At 43.0% G+C, this 18,076-nt stretch overlaps 1 protein-coding gene across 6 annotated transcripts in view; it reads left to right on the plus strand.

The window, feature by feature from the left end:
- The window catches only part of DIP2C (disco interacting protein 2 homolog C), a 363,587-nt gene that overhangs the window by 242,305 nt on the left and 103,206 nt on the right, over window positions 1-18,076 (plus strand). For all 6 annotated transcript variants that reach the window (XM_061179712.1, XM_061179713.1, XM_061179714.1 and 3 more), the window contains 5 exons: window positions 4,735-4,826; window positions 11,164-11,274; window positions 16,865-16,988; window positions 17,275-17,384; window positions 17,509-17,611. In XM_061179712.1, the coding sequence (XP_061035695.1) occupies window positions 4,735-4,826; window positions 11,164-11,274; window positions 16,865-16,988; window positions 17,275-17,384; window positions 17,509-17,611 (540 nt within the window). The remainder of the gene's footprint in view (window positions 1-4,734; window positions 4,827-11,163; window positions 11,275-16,864; window positions 16,989-17,274; window positions 17,385-17,508; window positions 17,612-18,076) is intronic.

The raw sequence follows: 18,076 nt of genomic DNA on the forward strand, positions 1-18,076 counted from the left end.
ATACAACTTTTTTTTTTTTTTTTTTTTTATTTATGGCTGTGTTGGGTCTTCGTTTCTGTGCGAGGGCTTTCTCCAGTTGTGGCAAGCTAGGGCCACTCTTCATCGCGGTGCGCAGGCCTCTCACTATCGCGGCCGCTCTTGTTGCGGAGCACAGGCTCCAGATGCGCAGGCTCAGTAATTGTGGCTCACGGGCCCAGTTGCTCCGCGGCATGTGGGATCCTCCCAGACCAGGGCTCGAACCCGTGTCCCCTGCATTGGCAGGCAGACTCTCAACCACTGCGCCACCAGGGAAGCCCTTGGATGCTTTTTCTTTTTCTTGCCTTATTATTCTGGCTAGGACTTACAATGCTATGTTGAATAAGCATGGCAAAAGTGTCTTGTTCCTGAATCTTAGAGGAAAAGCTTCCAGCTTTTTACTGTTGAGTATGCTGTTAGCTGTGAGCTTGTAAACATATGACTTTTATTTTGTTGAGGTATGTTCCCTCTGTACCCACTTTGTTGAGAATTTTTATCATAAATGGATGTTGAATTTTGTCAAATGTTTTTTCTGCATCTGCTGAGATGATCATATGATTTTTATCCTTCATTATGTTATTAATGTGCTGTGTCACATTCATTGATTTGCGGATGTTGAGCCATCCTTGCATCTCTGGAATAAATCCCACTTGATCATGGTGTATGAGCATTTTAACATATTATTAAATTTGGTTTGCTAATATTTTGTTGAAGATTTGTGCATCTGTGTTCTTCAGGCCTGTAATTTTCTTTTCTCATGGTGTCCTTGTCTTTTTTTGATATCAGGGTAATGCAGGCCTTGTAAAATGAGTTTGGAAGTGTTTTCTCATCTTTTGTTTTTTGGAAGAACTTGAGAAGGATTGGTATTAATTCTTCTTTGAATGTCTGGTAGAATACACCAGTGAAGCTATTTAGTCCTGGGCTTTTGTTTGTGGAGAGGGTTTTGGTTACTGATTCAATCTCCTTACTAGTAAACGGTCTGTTTAGATTTTCTGTTTTTTCATCATTCAGTCTTGGAAGGTTGTATGTTTCTAGGAATTTATTACTTTGAGGTTCCAGTTTGTTGGTATGTAATTGTTCATAGTAATCTCTTATGATCATTTGTATTTCTTTAATACCAATTGTAATGTCTCTCATTTCTGATTTTATTTATGAGTCCTCTTTTTTCCCTGGGTGAGTCTAGCCAGAGGTTTGTTAATTTTGTTTATCTTTTTAAAGAACCAGCTCTTGATTTCATTGATCTTTTCTATTGTCTTTTTAATCTCTATTTCATTTATTTCCCCTCTGATCTTTGTCATGTTCTTCCTTCTACTAACTTTGGGCCTCATTTGTTCTTCTTTTTCTAGTTACTTGAGATGTAAAGTTAGGTTGAGATTTTACTTGTTTCTCAAGATAGACATTTATCTGTGAACTTCCCTCTTAGAGTTGCTTTTGCTGTATCCCATAAGTTTTAGTATGTTATATTTTCATTTTCATTTGTCTCAAGGTGTTTTTTACTTTCTCTTTTGATTTCTTTGTTTCGTTGGTTGTTGGATAGCATGTTTTTTAATCTCCACATACATGTAAATTTATCAGTTCTCATAATTGATTTCTAGTTTAATAACATTGTGGTCAGAAAAGATGCTCAATATGATTTCAGTCTTCTTAAATTTAAGACTCGTTTTGTGGCCTAAGATATGATCTATCCTGGAGAATATTCCATATGAGCTTGAGAAGAAGAATGTGTATTCTGCTGCTTTTCGATAGAATGTTCTTTATATATCTATTAAATCTATCTGGTGTGATGTGTAATTTAAGGCTGATGTTTCCTTATTGATTTTCTGTCTGGCCAGTCTGTTCATTGATGTAAATGGGGTATTAAAATCCCCTACTCTTATTATATTGCTGTTGTTTCCCTCTTTATGTCTGTTAATGTTTGCTTTATATATTCAGGTGCTTCTATATTGGGCGCATAAATATATCCAAATGTTATATTTGCTTGTTGGATTTACCCTTTATCATTACGTGATGTCCTTTGTCTCATTACAGTCTTTGTTTTAAAGTTGATTTTATCTGTTATAAGTATAGCTAACCCAGCTTTCTTTTGGTTTCCATTTACATGGAATATCTTTTTCTATCTGTTCACTTTCATTTTGTGTGTGTCTTTATACTTGAAGTGAGTCTATTGTAGAAGTATGTAGATGAGTCTTGTGTTGTTGGTTTTTTTTAATTCATTCACCTGCTGTGTATTTTGATTGGAGAATTTAGTCTGTTTACATTTAAAGTAGTTATTGATAGGTATGACCTTATTGCCATTTTGTTAATTGCTTTCTGGCTCTTTTGTAGTTCCTCTGTTCCTTTAGTCTTCTCTTACTCTCTTCCTTTGTGGTTTGATGACTTTCTTTAGTGGTGTGCTTAGATTCCTTTCACATTATTTTTTGTGTATCTACTATAGGTTTTTGCTTGATGGTTACCATGAGGCTTACATATAACATATTTATAGTAGTCTGTTTTAAATTGATTAAAAACTTAAGTTTGAGTACATTCTCAAGCCCTACATTTTTAGTCTCCCCCTGTTTTATGTTTTTGATGTCACATTTTACATCTTTTTATCTTGTGTATTCCTTAACTAACTGTTGTAGTTATTTTTACTACTTTTGTCTTTCAACCTAATACTAGGTTTATAAGTGATTAATCTACTACCTTCACTAAATATTTACCTTTACCAGTGAGACACATATTTTCTTGTTACAAATTAGTGCCCTTTCTTTTCAGCTTAAATAAGTTCCTTTAACACTTTTTTTGTAAGGCTACTTTAGTGGTGATGAACTCCTTTAGCTTTTTGCTTGTCTGGAAAACTTTATCTGTCCTTCAGTTCTGAATGATAACTTGGCATGGGAGTGTATTCTTGGTTGGAAATTTTTTTTCTTTCTCCTGTCTAAATCAGTCAAGAACTGTTTTATCTTCTTTAATTTAAATCATCAATTTACTCTTTATTTTTTTCTATTTGAAAAGTATTTGTAGAACTTGCCAAAAGTGTGTTGTTTCCTTTTTCAAACTCTCTGTTGTAAATTGGCTTTTGTATGAATTTATGATGATCTAGACTTTAATATTCCAAACTGAGAATGAAGTTGAAACTTTAACAAAATATAATGGTGCTAATTGTTTGATTGTAATTGATTTGTTCATTTACAATGTGTTGATTTTTTTCACTTACAACAAGTTGATTGTGATTGTTTATTCAACTATAGTAATTTCCTAACATTGTTCACATTAAATAAATCTGAAGGCACAAAATATTTGTGATTTCTTTAGGAAAAAAATAACTCCCTGCATTATTTCTAATGGCTAGTGACTGTTTGGGGCAAAAATATAATCATCAAGTAATTGTAAAGTAGCCAGTCTTGAGGAGGTGGAGTCAAGGAAGGTGGAGGAGGGGCATGAATAAAACATCACACCTAGTAGTTACTCTCAGTGATCAAGAAGTAGGCTAAAATGTATACTGCGATTTTGTTTTTTATACCTTGCTTTATTAGGATGTTAATAAAACAAAGAAACATTTATTGAGCACATACTATGAGCCAGGAACGTCCTAGGAATTATAGGAATCAGAGATAATGGAAAAATCCTCCTTGTCCCCTAATCACTAAGGAAGAGACAAATTGATAAATCCATTGTTAGGAAAACAGTAAGAACCCTAGTTTGGGTTGCTGCAAAATCCAATATGAAATAAAACAAATTCAGATTTTTTCATTTCATAATTTCATAATTTAATTTCATAATTAAAGTGTATATTAATTTAGCTTTTACATTTAAAATAGGAAAAAGATTAGAACAGTGATTGCATTTATAGGAAATAGTTCAAATTGTTGTTATCTTTATTATACTATTATTGCATTAATATAATTTCTAACACCTTGACTGCTTCTGAAACCTTATAGAAGCTAAAGTTGTAAAAGGCCTTTATGTGTCCAAGAATTCATGTTAGATTTTAAAGTCATTTTGGTTTGATCTCAGACTGTTTGCTATCACCTGGGTATGCTGAGGAAATGTCTGGCACTGGGATGAAGGCAGGGATTTGAATCTGCAAATTCTTCAAAACTGGTCATTTTTCTCGTGTTTTTTTAATCTTTTTAATCCTGCTTTGTGGTGATTTTTTCTAGAGTTCAAAACTTTAAAATAATTCAAAAATTTTACCATAATCTTTATCTAAATTCAGGGATTAGGATTCCAAAATCCTAAAAGTTAGGAAAAGTTGAAGTTGAGAAACTTAGGATGTGGGGAAGGAGAGGGATCAGGCCCTACAAAGCCTGTCTTACGTGCCCTTTACATTCATTGCAATCACACAAGACAGGACTCATTAATAGAGGAAATAGGTGTCATTTTGCACAACATAAATTAGCATTAACTCACTAATGCCGTGGTCCCTGCCCTATTTTACTCCCTAGAAATCCTCCCCTACTTCTGTGATGGTAATTAAATTCTCTATGGCTTTGCTCTAGGTTCTTAGCATCCTAGGTGTATTTGTATTTAATACCTTATTCCAGTGTTCAGGCTTCTCAGATTTTGTAAGTCAGATTTGCTGGCTTTTGTTTCCCATCTTGATTCCAGGGACTCGGAATAACTTGAAAGGCTTAAAGTGAAAAAGTAATACTCTCTATATAGGTTAATGTGCACACATACACACAACAGAAAATGCATGTGTACAATTAATTGTGTCTTTATAATTTGTATTGATAGGCAAACTGTGGACAAGAAGTATGAAGGTTGCTTACAACATTCTGCATAAATTAGGTACAAAACAAGAACCTATGGTGCGACCTGGAGATAGGGTAAGTGCAATTTAAATTATCACATCTGCAAGACACGTGGTCTGAGGTGGAGAAGACACCCACTGTTTTAAAGTTGCAAAGTTCAGTGCCTCCATACTACTAAATCAGGCTTTCTTAACATTTACGGAGAACCAGAAGCAGTTATTCAGCAGGATTAATCGTCACAGTAACTCAGCGAGTTTAACTATAGTAGTTCTCATGTTTTATCCATGAGGATATTAGGACTTGAGAGGGTAAGAATCATATCAGATGAAGGCACATAGCTAGAAAGTGGTGTAGCCAGTGCTCATATCCATTTCTGTCCAACCACAAAACCTGTGTTCCTAACCCCTGACATATGTGGTCTCCTAGTTTGGAATGTACTTGCACTGTCTCCCTGAGTAGGCAGGACAATTGTGTTTAGAACTTTTTTATATTACTCAGTGATATTGAAAATCCTGGCAGCAAACTGCTGGTATGCTCCTTTCCTAGTGTTAAATTTCTTGATATAGGCTACTGTCTTTCATTGAAAAGCACAATTTTATTCTTACTGCAATCTGCTAAGTTACTGAGAAAAGATATTAGTATTTCCTTTTTACTGTTACACCCAGAGCAGTTAATAATCTTGCCCAAGCTTTACACCCCGATTAAGATGTGGGGCTGAGAGTAGAACCTAGTTTTCTTGCCTTAAATGGAGTGATTTTTTTCCATATGTTGCTGTGTACCTCAGAATGCCCCAAGACTGGGTTACCCACCTGCACCCAAAGGACTCCAAATGAATTTTATAAAAATATCATTGTAGAGCACCATAAACCAGCAAGAATACAAGCTATGATTTACTTAAGAGATATTATAAAAACATGGGCCCATTATGGGGAATTTTTAATAAGATTGCTGCAGCCCCAGGATTCTGTGGTAGGCTATGATTCTTTCCAGTTTAATGAACAAGTTTGACCTTTAGCTTTTAAAAGTCAATTATAGGTCTCACACTTCCTCATTATAAAACTTACTGTAAAGCTGCAGCAATCAAAGCTGTGTGGTATTAACACAAAGACAGATATAGACCAAAGGAATAGAATAGAAAACCCAGGAATAAATCCTTACATGTAGGGTCAAGGGACTTTCAAGAAGGATGCTAAGACATTAAATGGGGGAAAGGATAGTCTACTCAACAAATGGTGCTTGGAAAATTGGATATCCATAAGCAAAAACCCAAAATTGAACCTTTATACCATATATTAAAAAATTAACTCAAAATGGATTAAAGACCTAAACTCTTAGAATAAAACATAGGGGAAATGTTTCATGACATTGGATTTGGCAGTGATTTCTTGGATATGGCACCAAAAGCACAGGGAACAAAAAAACTGATAAATTGCACTTCATCAAAATTTTAAAATTCTGGGCTTCCCTGGTGGCGCAGTGGTTAAGAATCCACCTGCCAATGCAGGGAACCACGGGTTCAAGCCCTGGTCTGGGAAGATCTCACATGCCATGGAGCAACTAAGCCCGTGTGCCACAACTACTGAAGCCCGTGAGCCTAGAGCCCGTGCTCTGCAACAAGAGAAGCCACTGCAATGAGAAGCTCGCACACCACAACAGAGTAGCCCCCACTTGCTGCAACTAAAGCCCACGCACAGCAACGAAGACCCAACGCAGCCAAAAATAAATAAATAAAATAAATGTATAAAATTAAAAACTTCTGTGTACCAAACAACACTTTTGAGAGTGAAAAAGAAACATACAGAATGGGAGAAAACGTTTACAAATCATATATCTGATAAAAGATTAGTATCCAGAATATATAAAGAAGTTCTACAACTCAACAACAACAACCAAAAAAAAAAGTTTAAAAAACAGGCAAAGGACTTGAATAGACCTTTTTCCAGGGAAAATTTACAAATAGCCAAATAAGCCCATGAATCACTAATCATTAGGGAAATATACATCAAAACCACATGAGCTACCATTTCACACTCATTAGGATGGCTGCTATCAAAAACAAAATAGTAGGTGATGACAAGAATGTGAAGAAATTGGAACCCTTGTGCATTGCTGGTAGGAATATACAGTGGTGTAGCCACTGTGGAAAACAGTACTATGGTGGTTCCTTAAAAAATTAAACATCTGATCCGATAATTCCACTTCAATTTCAAAAGAATTGAAAGCAAGGACTTGAACAGATATATCTACACCAATGTTAGTAGCAGCACTATTCACGAAAACCAAAAGGAGGAAGCAACTCAAGCATCCATGGTCGGGTGAATGAATAAACAGAAGGTGGTATATTCGTACGGTGTAATATTATTCAGCCTTAAAAAGGAAGGAAATTCTGACACATTCTACAACATGGATGGACCTTGAGGACATTATGCTCAGTAAAATAAGCCAGTCACAAAAGGATAAATATTATATGGTTCCATTTATATGAGGTACTTAGAGTACTTAAATTCCTAGAGACAGAAGAATGATGGTTACCAGGGGCTGTGGGAAGCGGGAAATGGGGAGTTATTGTTTAATAGGGACAGAGTTACAGTTTAGGAAAATGAAAATGTTCTGGAAATGGATGGTTGATGATGGTTTTACAACAGTGTGAATGTACTTAATGCCACTGAACTGTATACTTGAAAATGGTCAAGATGGTAAACTTTGCTATATTTATTTTATCACGATAAAAAAAAGTCAGTTGTAATATATCTCCCTTATCTATAATTTGGTTAATAATCTTAGTAGTTTTTTTAAAAAGTCTTTGGCCTTCAGACTCTTGAAGTTCCTTTACAATAGCAATTACAAAATAAACCATCTCTGTTCTGCTAAGAAGTCAGTAGGAATGTGGGGGGCAAGTTTTGATAGAACAAAATATGTAAAAAGATTTTCTTTAGCAGGGGGTGGTTTGAATTGTATGAGGCGGGACTACTTTTCTAAATTATTCCTTTAAAAAGTTTTCATATGGCTGGCACCTGGCATGTGCGTATAAATACTTATTAAATAAGCATATGTGACTGTAGTATTCAATTGATAATAACCTTCTGTCACAATAAACAGGATTCTTTACCTCTTTGAAAATCATTTTTAATTAAATATAATTTTCCAAGGATAATGAACATTCTGTCCTTAGCATAAAAATTATAGCTGCTTTTTATGTGGGTGACCCTATTAATGCACTTTGGGGAGTACTGCTTGGGCTTTGAAAAGGCATTTATGTGCCTAAGCTGAATAGGTTTTCAGGATGTTGTAGTGGGAGCTGTGGAATAAACAAAGATGCATCATATGTGAAGCCTGCCTTCAGGGAGCTTGCAGAGTTAAAAAAAAATGAAGACATTGATAATTGGCTATCTGTAAATTGGAAAATGATACAAGTCCCCAAAATAGGTGATGAGAGATACAGCTGAACTCTTTGGGAAGGACAGAGAATGTTCTCATTTTGGGAGCTTCTGGAATCTGAGAAGACTTCTTGAGGAGAAAAAGCAAGCCCGTGGCTCTTGGTCAGGTTCTAGGACAGAGTGTGGAAAGGAGCTGAGGGGGGTTGTGTGGTATGTGGACAGAACAAGCCGGGCACTGGGACAGCAGGACTGTTACAGGAAGACCAGCGGAGGAGAGTGGAGGAAGGAGGTGGTCTGTTGACGCTCTGTGCGTAGTTAAGTGCGATGAAATGTCAGAGAATACATAGGGAATTGAATGAAAAGAAACCATGTGGGTTTATGAAAATGAAGCATCTGTATATTTGTACAGTATTGCACTGGAATCACTGTGCAGTCACCAAAAAACAGGACATGTGACTGATTGAGATATAAAAGGAAAGTTTTATGATACAAATACAGTCTTCCTTTCCTTAAAAGAAATTTTTTAAAAATTCAGTTTTGATTCTAAAAGAGCCTTTAGCTATTTGACCATTTTCTATTGGTTACTTTTATATTTTTGAGAACATACAATGTACAATTTTATATTCTGCTTTTATTCACTTTACATTAATATAACATTTCATCCTGTTTTAACCCAACTCTGCAAGGTTATATAATATGGCATTATCAGCATGAACTTTAGTGATCGAGCAGTGGGAATTTTAAATCCTGGATCAAGTTACCCTTCCTTGGAACAGAGCTGGGATAGGAGCCAGACCAGAAGCTCCTCTTGGAAATATGTTGATCCACAGTCTGGCTCTGGAAGCAGCACCTTCTTTCTCTCGGTTCTATGCTCTTGAAGACTCCTGCATGCAGAATAGGTTAGTCCCAGGAGGACTAACAAGTCCGAATTTAACTGGTCCTCTATGAGTGGGTACAGCCATTAGTTTTGGGTGGAACTTCAACATCTTCTGCATTTTCTTAACATCCTCTGTTTTTTCAAGGAGAGCAGTCTTGCAGCAGTGGTGCCTTGGAAGCTTTGCAAACATTTGATTGAATGTTGTTGCTTTGCCAGATCCAGAACTAAAAACAGATGCTGTCAACTCTCAGACCACCAGTTGAAGGCAGAACACCTGAGGCCAGTGCAAACCTCAGATCATTTTTAAAATAATTGTGGTTCATATGCAGAGACATGCAAATAAATCCTTTTATTCCTCCGTTGAAGTCCTACTAATAGTAGCCTGGCATCTGTCTGGGTGCTTTTGGGACAAAATAAGGATTAATATATAATCAACAGTTATTTCACAGGGTTTCTTAAAATTCTTCAGTAGTGCAGAATGGCTTTTATTGGCTTTAACTGTTTCATTTGTCTCTCGTTTGGCTGATTTTAGTAAACTGCAGGAATGCCATATAGAAAGGCAATCTTCACATAATTCCAAACTTAATTTTATTTCCATCAACTATCCTGTGTTGCTAACAGAGCCAAATTTAAGACGCAGCCTGCTCCATCCTCAGCTGTCATCTGAGTCCTTTATGCCAACCTGCTTACTTAGATATTGAGGTAATTAGGATGTCTTATCCAACTGTTCATGACAAAGTTAATAACTTCTAGTTAGGGCATTTTTAAAGAAAAAAATGTGTTAAATTCCTGAATGAGGTAATACAAAAATCATATACATCTGCTAAATCATGGGATTTATGTGCTTAATTATCAACAAGGAAGAGCAGTGCCGATGCTGCAGCAACACATGGGAGAAGCTTGTGTTAAAGTGGAAGCAGAGTCCTGCAGAGCTCAGTGGGGATCCAGAAATAGGACTGCCTGCTGCATCCTAAAGGCAGCTTCTAGAGCTAGAGTAGGAAGGGCCACTCCGGAAGGAGCATCGGGCAACAGGAGAGCAAGCGGATCGACATTGCGTTAGCTCCACGGCAGATGCTAACCTGAGTGCCAGGTGAATGTAAATGGGATGAAGCTGACAACATAAAGGAGAAACTTGACAAGTTTACATGCAACATTAAATACACTAATAAAAATAAAACAGAAAATATTATATCGAGAAGTCTGCATCAAATGTAAGAGTTAATACTATGAAATATATTTAAAGATTTTATGGGAAATGTCAAAACACTAGCAGATAAATAGGCAAAGGAAATGAAACACAGTTCATACAAGGACGAATAATTATAAGCCATCTGATGGAAAATTGTTCTTCGTTAAGATTCCCTTCAGGACTATCAGAAAACATTTGAAAAATCATACTATCCATTATTGGGTTATTTGGATAGTAATTTAAATTTACCTTTTAGAACTCCATGATTATTGTACTCCTGGTTCTTCAGAGGCTGAGCTGGAGAGGCGATGGGCGGCTGGAGATGTGTGGGCAGGTGTTCACGGAAGCCTTCCCTGGAAGGGCAGAAAGCCAGATGCCGCAGGTGCGGGCTGACCGAGCGCCGGCTCTCGGGGCCGGGGCCTCGTGGGCAGTTGTGGTTCACGGCTGCCTGCTGTGTGTCAGGCACAGTGTGAGCTCTTGCATACATTTTCTCATTTGACCTTTACTACAACACTAGGACACTAGTATTCTCAATTTTCAGGTAAGTCAAGGCTTGGGGAGCTAAATCTGAGCCGGGATCAGAGTAGAATCAGCTGTGAGCCCAGCACCTTAGGGAGGAAGTGCATAGCGTTCAGTTACGATGGTGAAGACTGTGTGGAAGTACGAGGACGCACTTCAGAGCCCAGTGAGAATAGCGAGAGACAAATAGTATATGCACTGTGGTTTCACCTGTGTAAAAATATGTGCCGATGGGGGAGATAACATGTAAACAGCAGGGGTAGTTGCATTCTGGTACGATGTCAGAGATGACCCGGATAATCTGTTTGCCTTCCGTGTGAGATCAAGGAAAAGCATCTGATTACTTATTAAAATGCATCTTACTAATATGCATTTTTCAAGCAGGGCATCTAAATTTTTTCCAGTGGCATCGTGTTAGTGGTTAATCCCTCTCTCTCTGTGTTGCTCCAGGTGGCACTGGTGTTCCCCAACAATGACCCTGCTGCCTCCATGGTGGCTTTCTACGGCTGCCTGCTGGCCGAAGTTGTGCCTGTGCCCATCGAGGTGCCCCTCACGAGAAAGGTGAATAACGTATCTTTCTGTTCAAGCCTGTTGGCCGGGAAGGTCGGCTCTGCTGCCCTGGAAGGTTCTGTCATGGGGTCAGAATGTGCAGACGGCCATCTTCAAGAGCTTTCGTCTCAGCAGGATGTGGATCAGGAAGCACAGGGCTGTTTGCCTTGCCTCTGAGGCTCTGTGCAGGTTGTCGTTGGCTGTCCCAGCCGAGGGAGCAGCATTGACGCTGCAGCTCCACTTAGCGGCCGGATTGAGCTGCTGCCCTGAGGTGGCACCTTCTGTGCATTGACCAGGGTGATCTGCCAGCAAAGCAGGTGTTCCAGTATCTCGTTCCTCAGTGTCACTGCAGTAGAAATCTGGGTACCTGATAGATTTTTCACTTATTTTTATTTCAGGGGTGGCAGTTGTTGCATTTGTTCAGGTGTTTGGACATTAACAAGTTCCAGGTTCACCTACAATTTGTTGGATCTTATTCTATAATTAGAATAAATAACTAATCTTGCTGTTACAGTTGTAGTGTAGTCCAGTGTCGGAACCCTACACAGCAGTGTGTGTGTCTTTGTCCACGTAAATGATTGGCTTCTTGCACCACAGACCTGTGGTAACTTTGGAAGGGAAGGCAGAGGGAGGAGGCTGTGCTGGGGCTGGCCCTGCTGGTCCCCCGAGAGCTGCTCTGATGCTGTCGAAGGAGACGGGGCCGACGGCTGTGTGGATGGCCCCGTGCCACTGGTTGTGTTATGTGTCGTGCCCTTGAGCTCCACCCTGGATTCACCGGGCCATCACTTAGCACATCATCATGAGCAGACTGTGTGGGGTGACTCTTCCAGCTCCAGAATGCTAAGGTTTTCATGTGCCCAGGCTCAGAGTTTCCAGAGAATCTTCCAGCTGTCTCTATGGCTACTCATCATGAAAATGGGGAAATGCCTCAAGGTCTGTTCACGGTGTGTGGGTACCTTTGAAACTCTGCTCCTTGGGTCGGAAGGAGAGAACGTGGGGATCCTTTAGAAGAAGGTTGGGGAATGGTTGCTGTTTCCGTTTTCCTGAGTACAAAATCTGCAGGTTCCCTCCTGGGCCTCCTAGGCACCTGCAAGTGTCAGGCGGGGCGGCAGGTGGCCCTGGAAGGGGGGTGAGCCCTGCAGCCCCTGACAGCAGAGCCCCCTCCAGTGGCCTGAGGAGAACCCTGATTTCTGCGAGGGTTTGCCTCCAGCATTCCTGGTGTACAATACACACCCCATAAAGTGCTTCCTCATCTTCCTGAGCCCTGTGACCTTCACAATTGACGAGAAATGCGGAAGGGTTTGGGGATTTACTGAGCAGGTAGCCACGTTCTCCTATGTGATTCTTTGGTGCTGTGACTAACCTGGAAAGCCTCTCAGGGGATGTGTGATGCTCCTCTTTAATTGATATCTAATTCAGTGGGTTGAGGTCCTCTGGAAATAGAAAAAAACCCCTCTGGATTCTCTAGTCCATGGCATCAGGATGCTAATTTGGAGGGATTTATAGGCTAATGAGTGAAGAGACTGATTCTCTGTCAGCACTGCACTAAGACCGCAGAACATTTGTTATTGTTGTTATGAGTAGCAGTTATTGTTTACTCATCACATATAGAATTTAGATTTGTCTACTCTACATCTATAGCCTGGTGTCTTCCAGACCAGGTCTGGTTTGCAGAGGAAAATCATTTGAATGAAGAGGCACCTGTATCTGCCACTTCCTGACCAGGCATTGTCGAGCGGGGCCAGGGTGTCTCACCTGCAACTCCTCTGGGTCTCCTGAGATGTGCCTGCCAGCTGTCTCAGGCGTTGCAGGCTGTGACCTGCCAGGTGGCTCTGTCTTACCTCTCAGGCCCATTCAGACCCTCATATTGTCACCATGTACCTCAGGACCAGGAACCCTCTCTCAGAAGAAAAAGCTGAGGTTTCTTCTTGGCCCTCTCTCCCTCAGAACATTTCTGAGGTGAACAGAACCAGGAGATGACTCACAGGTTATTGTTAAACCAGAAGCTGTGCGTTGGGCCTCAGTCTGTGGTTTCAGAATGTAATGTTCATTCTTAGAAAACTTTACTTATTTTTAAATAAAAGAATCCACTGGCTCGGTTGCCATTCAGCCCAGGGTAAGATGTGCACAGGGGTGGAGGTGGTGAAGTTTGTGAATCCTCTATCCACCAGTCCTGTGCACACTAGTCTTGTCTTAAAATAAAGGGCCTAATGAGAACCAAATTTTCAGAATCATCTATGTTGATTAGCCTCACTGAACGATTTAGTCCCACGTGCATTTATTTATTCTCTGTTCTAGTTCTTGGGGTGAGGAGAGAAGGCTCATTTTTCACTTGAAGAGTTCATAGTAGGAGAAATGGGTGTCCCTCCGATGGTTTGGCCGCGGAGTGGGCAGGGGCAAGAGAGGAGCCTCCAGAAGTCTGTGCCATGATGGGCAGATCTGGACAGTGGCTGTCCTCCTCGCCCTCTTGAGGTGGCTGAGCTGGTCTGTGAAGGCCAGATGTCAGCAAAGTGGACCTGTGGGCTGGCGGAAACCACTGAGCCGGATTTCCCTTCTGCCAGCGTGGGAAGTAGCAAGGCTGTAGCGGGGGTGGAATTGTGCATATTCTAAGTGCCATAGGGCCAGAGACCAAGTGGGCCCCGGAGGCCACAGGAGTCCAGCCAGGCAGGGCCTGGCCCATCAGCGCTTGCCTCTGGGCTCAGAGGGGGCTCACTGTCCTGCACGATGCAAACTGTTCTTTCCTTAGAATCTAGCACATGCCCCACTTGTTTGCTTTAACCAAGGTTTCAGATGTCCTGTTAAAATGAAACATCTCTGGAAGGAAAAACATTGACGTCTTGTCACATACTTACAATCTCACGTGAACCATCACATGATCCTTCTCTTGGGAGTGTATTTTGCTGGAAGAAATCAAAGGGAGTTGGGGTGGGGAGGGAGGGAGTTGGGGTGGGGAGGGAGGGAAATGGGGCAGCCCGAGGGTGACACCCACCCAACTGAAGTGTTTGTGGGTAGAAGGTTATGCCCCACGTCTGGGATTTGTTTTAAAATAACAAATCTGCATGTGTGCATGTGTTTGAGGTAAGAGATGAGACCAGATTTGCCAACGTTGATAATCGTTGGTGCTGGATGACAGGAACATAGGATTTCTTTCTCCTTTTCTTTGTATCTTTGTGTCTGCTTGGAAATTTCCAGTATAAATAAAAAGTTAAAAATTAATTGGCAAAAAAAACCAGTACGTTAATGACATGCTTCTCTTAGTAGTGATAAGGAAAATTTCTTGGGTCAGGTTTCTTGGATCCACCTGGTTGTATGACCATAATAATCTCTAAACTAATGGGTCTGCAGCCTGTCTTGTGTTGACTCTGCAGAGTAATGCATCAAGAGCCCCTCGCTCCGTTTCGTCTTTGTGTTATTGTCTTACCTCCTGAGGCAGCTGAGAAGCCAGCGGTTTGGGCAGGCAAGCATCAAAATTGGAAAAGCACCAGCTAGTAGTTGCAGGTCCACAAATCCGGAACAAGTTCATGAGAGATGCTTTCCGTGAACTCACCTCACATTTACTGGAGAGAGAGTCCTTCTCATGGGTATGGCTGATGCTTTCTGACCTGGACACCGAGATGGGACGTGGTGGGGATGGCCGAGTGTGCGTTTACTGCTTGAGAAGTGACTTGTCAGAGACCGTGGGTGTGGAGAGACTGCCGGGGAAGGGACATGCTTTGTCAGCTCTCTATGTTGGAGAAAGATTGAAAGTGAGGGAAAGGTTTGAACTCAGGTGTGGGTCAGCTTTTCTTGCACAGCAAAAGAGAGTCATTTGTGAGATTTTGTGGTCCTGGACAGCTCAACTCTACAGAGGAAGGGCCCCTGAGCCCAGCCGCAGGCCAGAAACAGTCATTCCAGGGAAAAGCGCTCAGAAAACAAGGGAGGCAGTGTCAGGGCCTGAGTGCTCTGGCCGGCAGGGCAGTGGTTCGCGTGCCTCCTGAGTAGCTTCCTGTGGAGCCTTTCTGGACAGTGGTGTGGGGTGTCGGGGGGCTCCCAAGCATCGGGGCTCAGGGCCCTGTCCCCGGGTCCAGGAGAGATGGCCCATGGAGGCCACGGATGGCTCTGTGGGCTCTGCCAGAGGCTCTGGGGTCAAGCTAGGCTTAATTTTAGGGATCCCGGTGCATGAAGGAGACACTCGGAGCGCTCTGAGAGCAGGTGGAGGGGTCTCATCTCAGCCCAATAGGGTGCTTGGGTGGGGCTGTTTCTGCAAAGCTGGCTTTTGGCTGGACCTCTGAGTAGGAATTTCCAGACCAAGAAGATGGGGGAGGAGCAGGCATGGAAGCTGAATTTCATGGTAACCACGGATTCTGTTTACGGTTACTCTCAACCCTTCCTCTGTATTTTAGGATCTTTAGGAGCAGATATTAGGAAGACAGGGCCCAGGGGACAGCAGACCTCCACCGTGAACCCTGACAGTTCTTGCAGTTGGCCCTGGTGCTCCCTCTCCTGAGCCATTCTGAGCCTGTCTGTAGGCGATCCCAGCAAGTTCACGCTCATAAAGAAACGCCCTTCTGCCCCTAAACCCGGCTTCAGAACCTATCTTCCCACCCCTTTACCTGGTCACAGCTTTTGGCCATGTGATATCCAAATTCACATTGAAGTGACTGATTATAATTCTCCTTGAAAAAGCACTGCTTGAAGGAACAGTCCCACAAGGGTCCCCGAAATGGGAAGGTCCCCATCTGCGGAGCACCAGGCCTCCTCCCCCTTGTCGGGGCTGCAAGGGCGTTGGGAGGCCGGCTGTGCATGATGCCGGGTAAAGAGACACGGCTTTTAAATCTGCAGTGAGGAGTAGGAACTAGGCACTTGGAAGACGTAGTTTTGAGATGTCGATGTTGCCGATTTTACTGGGGTGAGAATGTTGTCTCACGTGGGAAGGAAGGAGGTGACAGCCTCACCACAGTCCTGACGTTTCCCTTCTAGGAATGCAGGCTGCTTCACGGCTTTATTTTCTGAATCATAGCTGGTGGGAGTAAGGAAAGCAAATTGAACTGACTGGTGGGGTGGCTGGATGCTCAGGGTGGTGGCGCCCGGGGCTGCCCCTCCCGCAGCATCTGCTCCCAAGTCCTAGCAGTCAGTCTGTGGGGCGGCGCCCCTCCACGCACGCGCCCTTACTCTGTGGTCGGCATGGGTGTCCAGTCCACCACACCGGATGTGATCAAAGACCGCTTGGGGTTAGTGTCCTGAGCGCAGAGATGTGTTCCTGGACCCTCTCTGTGTCCCGAGGTCATGGTCTTGTACAACCAGAGGGGAACAGAACGAGGCCCCCTGAGCGCAGCACACTCTGTGCTCCCCGTGTGCATCCCTTACAGCCAGCCAAGGACACGGCGCAGATGACGAGACTGAGGCCAAGCTAGTGCCCTGTTCAAGGTCAGGCAGCTGGCAAGTGGCAGCCTGAGGTTTGACCCCAGCTGTGCAGACACCAGCCCGTGCCTTGGCACTCTGGTTGAACCTCTGCTCAGGGAGGTTGGTGCCATCCCAGGGCCCGAGGGCGAGACCGTGTTTTGTTAGGAGAGCGACCATCACCTCTGCTCGTGACCCTTCTCTCCTTGCTGCCGTCTCCCAGGACGCAGGAAGCCAGCAGATCGGGTTCTTGCTTGGAAGCTGTGGCGTGACTGTAGCCTTGACGAGCGACGCTTGCCACAAAGGGCTGCCGAAGAGCCCGACGGGGGAGATCCCACAGTTCAAAGGTGAGCCTCAGTGCCGGGCAGGGAGGATGTGCTCCGAGGCATCTGTGCCAACACACCGTCCACACACGAGGTTTCAGATAACACCCCACACGCTCTCAGCCTGCACGTGATGTGCTCTAACTGCAGGAGGCTTACGGCGCCTTAGCCGTGGCCTTAGACTTGATGGAAACACCAGAGATTTGGTCTGGCTTGTGCCGTTGTGAAGCGTGCCACCAACGGGAAGGTGGTGTCACACCTGTCTTCTGGGGGATGCTTGCCTGAAAGGAATTTGTCCTTTATTTCCAAGGTTGGCCAAAGCTATTATGGTTTGTCACAGAGTCAAAACATCTCTCTAAACCTCCTCGAGATTGGTTCCCGCACATTAAGGACGCCAATAACGACACTGCGTATATCGAGGTGAGTTGCCGGGTCTGGACGAGGTTGGGGAACTGAGTGGCACGCACTGCAACCCTTACACAGCTCAGTGTCAGAGGTGGATGCGGGCCCGGAGCTCTACCCTCTCGGCACCTTCTCATTGCAGTACAAGACGTGCAAGGATGGGAGCGTGCTCGGGGTGACCGTGACGAGGATCGCGCTTCTGACCCACTGCCAGGCCCTCACACAGGCGTGTGGCTACACAGAAGGTATGGGCAGACCATTCCTGGGGGACCCTGACCCCAGACCCCAGCCCTGTGAGATGAGTGTTGTTCCCACTAGTCACTCGGAGAGTCGTGCGGCTCCACCGAAGGTCTGTGTGTTGGATTGTTTAGTTGGCGTCTTAGTCTGCTCTGGCAGCCAAAACAGACGCCACAGACTGGGGCTTAAACAACAGATGTTGACGTCTCACAGTCTGGAGGCTGAAGTCTGAAATCCGGTGCCAGAGGGTTGGTTCCTGGGAGACCCCCTTCCAGACCTGCGAACGGCACCTTCCGGCTGTGTCTTCATACGGCCTCTCCTCTGTGTGCAGAGGGAGCTCTGGTGTGTCTTCCTCTTCTTATAAGGACACCGTTCCTATTGGTTCAGGCCCCACCCTATGACTTCATCTAACTTTAATTATCTCCTTAGAGCCCCATCTCCAGGCGCATTTATACTTGGTGTTAGGGCTTCAA

The sequence above is a fragment of the Eubalaena glacialis genome, chromosome 2 (assembly GCF_028564815.1).
Source record: "Eubalaena glacialis isolate mEubGla1 chromosome 2, mEubGla1.1.hap2.+ XY, whole genome shotgun sequence".
In the NCBI taxonomy this organism is placed as follows: domain Eukaryota; kingdom Metazoa; phylum Chordata; class Mammalia; order Artiodactyla; family Balaenidae; genus Eubalaena; species Eubalaena glacialis.